This window comes from Pipistrellus hanaki (genome assembly GCF_964339955.1).
Source record: "Pipistrellus hanaki genome assembly, chromosome: X".
NCBI classification, from domain to species: domain Eukaryota; kingdom Metazoa; phylum Chordata; class Mammalia; order Chiroptera; family Vespertilionidae; genus Pipistrellus; species Pipistrellus hanaki.
The window spans coordinates 98,564,609-98,573,398 of NC_140524.1; the positions used below are offsets into that span (position 1 = coordinate 98,564,609).

At 36.0% G+C, this 8,790-nt stretch overlaps 1 protein-coding gene across 1 annotated transcript in view; it reads left to right on the forward strand.

Annotated features, from left to right (window-relative positions):
- Positions 1 to 8,738, forward strand: part of PIR (pirin) — a 72,477-nt gene extending 63,739 nt beyond the window's left edge. The window contains exons 9-10 of the mRNA XM_084869910.1: positions 4,363 to 4,429; positions 8,417 to 8,738. Coding sequence (XP_084726036.1) covers positions 4,363 to 4,429; positions 8,417 to 8,529 — 180 coding nt within the window. The 3' untranslated portion in view covers positions 8,530 to 8,738. The remainder of the gene's footprint in view (positions 1 to 4,362; positions 4,430 to 8,416) is intronic.
- Positions 8,739 to 8,790: the final 52 nt, after the last annotated feature.

An 8,790-nucleotide genomic window follows, 5' to 3' on the forward strand; every position in this document is an offset into this window, starting at 1 on the left:
GCACTCCCTGGCTTCCGGCTAGCACTCAGAGAGTAGATTGTCTTTTGTTACCATTACTCTGAAGTCTTCCATGGCAGGCAGCAACTACAGGAGGCTTGGTTTATGCTAGATGTGAGTCTTTCAGCCAGACCCTTTGACTTATTAGAGGAAGTCCTAACTTCAACATTGGCTTCAACGTGGCCTTAACTTTTTCAGAGTACCAATGGGCCAAAGCAGCACAGGGAGCCTTATCTCTTTTCTTTTCTTTTTTTTTTTTAAATTAATTTCTTTATTGATTAAAGTATCACATATTTGTCCTCAACCCCCCATTTCAATCCCCCCCCCACTCATGCTCCCACTCCCCTATTGTCCTCGACAACTGGTTAGGCTCATATGTGTGCACATAAGTCCTTTAGCTGATCTCTCCCTTTTATCCCCACCCTCCCTTTGAGGTCCAACAACTCATCTAGGGGAAATGGTGAACAACATAGACTAATGAACAAGAACAGACCCAGAGATAAGGAGTCATGGGTCAGACTGTTGGAAGCCTTATCTCTTAAAACAGAGGCTAGGCTGTGCTTGTCACCCTGGAACAGTCTCTGTTTCAAGAGATAAGGCTCCTTCTGCTGCTTTGGTCCACCGTCAGTGGGTGCTCTGATTGCCAGGATGGCTCCATAATCAGGGGCACATGTTTTTTTTTGGAAAGTTTTGATCTCACCTGCATCCCCATGTTTATAATACTATCATATTGAGAAGGCCGTAAGCTTCAAGGATTAGCAAATTTACTTGTTATTAGTCAAGGTAGGCAATCCATTCCTCACGGGATGTCATCAAAGCCATACTTGAGAGTAATGGCACTCTTTAACTGGCACCATTCATGGGGAATTCATTAAATTAATACAGAGTAACATTTGATTAAAATAAAGATGGGAAGACAAAAATAAAACAAAATGTCCTATTAAAGTTAGAGGTAACTTTTTTGCTTATTTATGTGTAAAAATTCATACCAAGCTATTAATTTTTATTTTTTTAAAAACTATTTTATTTTTCCATCACCATTTATCCACTCTATGTTCTCTTTCACCTCCACCCATGCCCTTCATTCTTACCACTGTCACCACATTGTCCATGTCCATGTCCATGTCTTCTCTCTCTTTTTTGCTTTTTGCTCAATCCCTTCACCCCTCAACACCCCCTACACCGGAGCTTTCTATATGCTCTGTATCTATGATTCTTTCTCTATTTTGACAAGCCATTAATTTTTTAAAACTGTTAATAGTTCATTGTTTTGTCTTTTAATTGGCCTACGCAGTTTAAACAATGAACTCTAGTAAGAACAATTGTGTGCAATTAAGTCATGCTACAACTCAGTTTCTTTCTGGTAAATTTTCAGGTAATATATCAAATGTTGTTGAAGCAAAAGCATGCCCTTAGATTCATTCCCAGAGTCTAATCAATCAAACAAACCATGACTACATACTCGTAGTGTAGAAGTTATCACCACTTTAAATGAATCATAGAGCCTTCATCTGGGCTTTACTAATTTATTGTTGGCATCAGTGGAGCCCAAGACATATCTTGGCAATAAGATTTATGGCCTAACAAGAGCAATTTGTAAAAATAAATTATTAAGTAAACACAGAAGGGCCTAACTCTGAACCAGGAACTCTGAGAATGTGCACTGAAGTAAAATCAAATAAAAAAGAAAACATGTAAAGAAAAAGACATGGTCTGGGCCCCAAAAGATCATGAATGTTAGTTGGGGTAATTATACATGAAGCAATAAGTGGGCCTCTGTTACCGTTGTATGGGGTCTTTCATCAAACCCCAAAAAGGCATTGACTTAGATTGACAAGGGACTCATGTGTTAAATAGGACTTTCATTCTTTGCTTTTGCATGATTTCCATCATTGGACATGCTACTCATGCTCACTCAACATAAACAGGACTTTTCAAGATAACAGCAATTGGAACTTTTAACTATATCAGCACTCAACTGAATATCCAGAAAGATGATTAGCTTTCACTAGTTAAGGAAAGAGAAAAGAAACATAAAAAAAAGACACAAAACATCTGGTTTAGGTTAGAGCAGAAGGGGCCGCTCAGAGGTTAATTTCGTGGAAAAGTCATTAGAAGAAGATTGGACCGTCCTTCAGATTTCTGAAATGAAAACCAAACCCCTGAACGCCTCAATACCCAGCAGTTTAATAATTTTTCATTTCAGACCAAATGCAAGTGTCCATTTATCTTATTGTCCGAATTATAAATTGAAAGTCATCATTTGATTTGAGTAATATGTAAAGGAGCAAAACTTTATTATTTTTTAATTTCTTTCTTTATGGTATCACATATGTGTCCTTATCCCCCCATTACCTCCCCATCTCCCCACTCAAGCTTTAATTTTTAAAACATTATTATTCTAAAATGTATAAACTGTAGATACATCTTCTCAATTAAAAAACTTACAGTTTTAAAAGTCAGCACATCCGTGACACAGACAACCGGCTTCAAAGTCTTTAGAGAATAAACCTTTTTTGATAACTGTGCTTTTATTGGTTGAATTTTTAGTCTCTTAAACGTGGCATTAAAAAAAAAGAAATAATTTCAGATAGAAACTTGCTCCTTTCCTGTGGGCTTAGATTCTATTATGCACAATTTCACTTATTCATAACCTTGGGACATCAACATATCAGTGAGCTATAAAGTATGATGTAAGTGGACCTAGACTAATTTTCAAGTTTCTGTGCCTGTTTTATATAGGTTTATTTTATTTCCATAACTGATGTTAAACTATTTTATTGTATTGGTATTCAGAAGTACTTTTCTGTCTTCTAGCTTTGAATCTCTTATAGATAATTATAATCACAAAGCCTGATTGTTAGCATTGTGTATAAAGCAAGAAAAAGTAGGAATTGAACTAAAGCACTGATCTTTAGTGTATGTGGTTTATGACATCTATTTTTAAATTTTGAATTAATAGAAGCCTTTTTAGGCTTATTCTTTGATTTTCAAGTCAGTTCAAATCAGCAAATTTTGGCAGAAAATTGTTTTATGGTTAGGTAAGGTGAAAATGTATAAATATATTCAGGCTAGGAATACTTAAACATATTTTAAACATGAAGATATGATTAAATCATCAACTAGGTGGATGAAGTAAATGACACCAGCCCTGGGATTGTAGGGAGTACATTAAAACTTTTTCAGAAAGCATCTATCCTATATTCACTTTTAATTTTTTAAAGTTTGAGGCAGAAGGAAAAATAAATTTTAGTCCCATAAAATATAACTCTTTAACCATATGGAAAATTAAAGAATTAATTATTCATTTTTATTGACCTCAGTGATAACTACTCTGGTACCAGTAACATTATAATGATTTCTAATTAAAGAGCTTTATATTAGTAAAAACAGAAATAAAATACAATATATAACATATTATTTTATCACATATTTAGAATTATGCTATGTTATTAGAATATTGGTGAAGCTTTAAAAATTTTAAAGGCTTTTTAAAAAGTATCTAATAATTATGGCTATACTTATTGTTTTATTCTAAATCAGATAAACCTAAGAGACATCTCAAAAGAAATATATAATGTTCAGTTATTTGTTACTGAGTAGCAAACTACCATATTTTTCCATGTATAAAACACTATTATTTTTCTAAAATCCTTAGACTGAAAATCAAGGGGCGTCTTAGAAACAGAAATCAACCCAGGAGGAAGGACTTCAGTAGTTACCAGGAAGTACTACTTTAAAATGGGATTTTAGATGAACACTTAGTACCTAAATCTGAGGTCTGCCAGGTCTTCCTCTGTATAGATCTGGCTTAAAGTAGAGAGGCATGTTATGTTGAACAAAATTATATTGTTAGTGCGAAATTACAAATCTATAATCACAGAGTCAATTCATAGCCAGGTCAGTCACACAGTTTCTTAAAGATGTTCCTAGTTAAGGAAAATCTTAATTTAAATTCTTCCTTATCTGAGAAGGTTAATTTTTTCATAGTCTAGATTTATGTTCTAAATGCCACCAAAAATCTTAAGGAATAAGCCTTTCCATATTGAGTGCTGGACAGATAATATATCTTGAGTTTATATTCAGAATTAGAAACTTTGTCCATTTTTCTAGCATGTTAGTTTCAAATTATTCCTAATTTAAAATCCTATATAATAAAAGGCTAACATGCAAATTGTCCCCTCTACTGGGAGTTTGACCAGAGGGCAGGGTTGGCCAGCCAACCTCCTGTGTCCCCTCCCCCCAGCTGGCCTATCAGCCTGGATTGGGGCAGGCTGAACCCCACCCACGCATGAATTCGTGGACTGGGCCTCTAGTTAAAAAATAAGCATGTTTATTGACTGATGCTTTCCACCTTGACTTTAGGATCCTGAGAGAAGCCACTTCGTTCTAATTGCTGGGGAGCCATTAGGAGAACCAGTTGTCCAACATGGTAAGCCCAAAAGATATGTTCCTTGAAATCTCAGTTAATGAAAAGCATTTTGTTTGCTTTTTAAAAAAAAAAAAAAAACTTTTAAAAAATTCAGGCATTTAAGTTATTTTAGTACTTATTTGTGTTTAATGATAGCCACAACCATCTATCCACTACTTGGGAATGAATTAGCTAAGGCCTTTGTTTCTTTTATCATGGAATGTCCTTAATTATGAGTCTAAAAATTAAGTGCAGGGTGTCATAAATTGTTGGAATAGGGAATGTCTGTAGTGTTGATGTAGTCATGGCCCTTTTATGAATGAGGAAAATGAAATCTCAATATTTTACTTATTTACATAGCAATTCCTTGGGTAGCATCTACTATTTACTAGGATTGGTTGAAATGCTTTTAAATATAAATACATTTAATCTTCAGAACAAATTTATGAGGTAGGTTCTATCATCCCCATTTTACAGATGAGGAAACAGAGATGCAAAGCTTCATTGGCTTGCCTGAGGCCACATAGTTGGATTCACACTCAGGCTCTCTGGTTTCCAACCATCCCCTCTACTTTGCACAATGCCAGTTGCCCCTCACTCTGCTCTGTGACTTCTTTAATGGGATATGATTGTTAACAGTGAAGCTGAGATTTGAACACTAACTCCTGATGCCATGTTTTGTGCTCTCTCCACTATACCGAGAGTCTATGTCATGAGAGATTAAATGCACACCATTTTTATTACAAGGAAGTTCAAAGGTTCAATTATAGAAGAGATAAAAACTGTAGTTTGAAAGAGGATTTATGGCATTATTGTCAACTAGCAAACATTTTTCTTATTTATAACCCTTATGGCTGATCAATGAAAAAAATGTTTTCTGGAGAACGTAATCTATAGCTTGGCAATGATAGTTAATATTACTATATCGCACATTTGAAAGTTGCTGAGAGAGTAAATCTTAAAATTTCTCATCACAAGAAAAAGGCTGTAGCTGTGTAATGCATGTTAAGTAGACTTATTGTGGTGCTCATTTTACATATATCGAATCATTATGTTGGATACCTGAAACTAATATTATGCTTATTATACCTCGATTTAAAAAATAAATACATTTGGTAATGCAATAGAAAGAAAAGAAGAACATGAGAAAAAGGAAAAAGAAACACAAAACTTGCTTTCTGGATTCAGTTTTCTTTTTCTGCTTGAGGATTTGAGGAGATGAGCTTCCTCAATCTGACTTTGGAGGGCTCCGAGCTTCCAGTAATACTTTCCTTCATTCTCAAAGTGTGGTCTGTGGACTAGCAGCATCAGCATCACTTGAGAGATAGTTAGAAGTGCAGTGTTTCAGACCCTACTCCAGACCTCCTGAATCAAAATATAAAATTTTATGATTCCAGATGATTCATGTGTACACTATAAACTGAGAGTCTCGCCAACATACCCCCAGAAAAGTGTCAAAATGGAAGCCCAGAAGTGCACTGATTTAACAGGAAAATAATTAAGGGATGAGAGAATTGTTCCACAAGTCTAAACTATAGCAAAATTGTAATATGCAGGAAATCAGTCCTGCTCTCATTTTCCAAGTTCCAATACTTTCCTCCATGTGTGTTTTAAAAACATGGCTTCTCCAGGGTGCGCTTTTGGACTTAATTATTTCACTCATGATGGTTCTCTCATTTGTCCTACCTGAAAGCATCCAAATCTCCATCTCCAGACTCCAGATGAAATTTCTCTCATGAACCCCAGATCTATATTTCCGACAATGTACTAACCACCTCTGTCAGGAAGCCATTTTATTGTCTCTAGCACCTTCATGTCAAAATAGCCAGAACTGAAATCCTTGCTCTCCCCACAGCCTCCTATGGCCTGTATCTCAATTATCCTTAACAGTCCTACCATCAGCCAGTCTCCCAGACTAGACATATTCCCTATCTGGATTCCATGCTTTTCTTCAATAACTGCAAATCAGATCATGTTATTCTCTACTTAACTCGGTGATTCCTGGTCACCTACAGAATTATGTCCAAACATCTTTCAGTATATGGAATTCAAAGTGTCGAGGTGTCTGGCCTCTTCCTATATATCGTATCCCCCGATTCTTTCCTCCCTCTTATCCTTCCTTCAAACACTGTGCCTCCATTCTCAATTTTTTATAATATGCTAATCCTGAAATGCCATTCCTTCACATATCCTGTTTGAATATCACCTCCTTTGTGAACCCTTTACTGGACCTTTCTTTCCCTTTCTGTACTGATTCCATACATTTTACATACTTTTGTCACTTCATGTATCACAGTACTTGTAATAATTTGTTTTCATATCTGTCTGTGTGATAGATTTGAAGTCCTTGGAGGAAGAGAGTCTGTCATTAATCATTAGCTCCTAGCACAATGTTTGTCCTTTAATAGCCACTCAATAAATACTCAATAGGTAGGTAATTGAATTAATGAATGAATTAAGAGGCTTTCTGCCTGTTTCTTCTCCTTGAATGATAATCCTATTCCTTGCAACATCTCCAAAGGCCTCAACATCATCAAGGCATATTATAGTGAGAGTCAAAGCCCTGATATGCTAACAGTGGTGAATAAATTCTAAGTAATAGAGTTCTATTTTAACTAGGGTCTCGCTGAGAAGGCCCCTTAGATGAGGAACTTTTATAAAAGGAATGTCAGGACCCTCTGCAGACTGGTAGAAGAAATATACTGAATGGACAAATCTGTCAACTGCTTCCAAGACATGTAAATGCCACCAATGAGCTGGTCTTGTTTATCCCGGAGATCTTGGCAGTGCACAGTCAAGGAAAATGTCCCTTTGTCGCTAAAATGTGTTTAAAAAAGGGAAGAGACAGACATTACATACTTCTGCACTTTTAGAAAAACCTGAATTTAAACCTAGGAATTAGGCAAAGGGACCAGCAAACCACTGCATATCTTTGTAAAGAAAGTTTTATTGGAACACAGCTATGCCTGTTCATTTTCATATTGACTGTGGCTCCTTTTGTGCTTCAATGAAAGAGCTGAGTAGTTGAAATGGACTAATCACAAAATCTAAAATATATACTATTTGTCCCTTTACAAAAAAAGTTTGCCAGCTTTAGAAAATCCAAAATATCATGTTTTCTTCATTTGAAATTTTTATAATTTCCTGTTTATTGTCAACAAACTGTTACTAGTCTTCAAAAATTACATGCCCAGCCAATGTGGCTCAGTGCTTGAGCATCAACCCATGAACCAGGTTCCTGTTCTATTTCTGGCCAAGGCACATGCCCAGGTTGTAGGCTCCATCCCCAGTAAGGGGCAGGCAGGAGGCAGCCGAGCGATGATTCTCACCATTGATGTTTCTATCTATCCCTTCCTCTCTGAAATCAATAAAACATATTTTTCAAAATGACTTATACCTGCCATGTAAGTACATAGTCTCATATACTGTGCAGACACCAAATTAGGATGAGATTTGCCAATTCTTTGTACCAGTTTGGCTCAATTACTGACATTAGCTAGTGCTATAAAGCTAGCACTACAGTAAATCCCATCACAAGAAAAAAAGGGTATTAACTAGATTTATTGTGGTGATCGTTATACAATATATACTAACATAAAATCATTATATTTACACCCAAAACTAATATAATGTTGCTTGTCAATTTTACCTCCAAAAATAAGGAAGAAAAAAAAAAGCCTAACAACTACAAAATGATTGTTATAGAACCAAACCTAAGAATGTTTTGAATAAAGAAACTGCAATTATTGATGACAACTTTGCAATGGATGAATGCGATGTAATTGCCTTTGTTTATCTCAAGTTCGGTCTTTATAATCAAACACAGCCCTAGTTAAGAAACATGTGCTACCATCCTCGGAGATTGGATGCTGTGAAAATAACCTTTCACTGTTCGGATGTGCCTGGACTTGTTTCAAGTTAAGAACGACAGGCGCATATACCATTTCTAGTGGTAAAAGCACATGTAGTCGTCACCCAGAACTCTCTGAATGTCTCTTTCTGCCGTAGGTCCATTCGTGATGAACACCAATGAAGAGATTTCTCAGGCCATTCTTGATTTCAGAAATGCAAAAAATGGATTTGAGAGAGCCAAAACCTGGAAGTCAAAGATTGGAAACTAGTGAAGAGCAAGCACAAGAGCAGGTCTCAGTGCTCTCTGAAATGGTGCCATTTGTGGCACCCATTCAGTCAATGCCTTCAATCTCCAAAGCTGACTTCACCAGTGCTTCTGAAGAATTCCACACACACGTGACAGCATGGTTTTTATAGCAATGTACATGAGATATTTCCTGGTACATACAAATAAACCTAATGGTTGCTTCTTTAAAAATCAGTACCCTTCATTTTATGTATGTTTGCTTTTCATGTGTGTATGGACATTT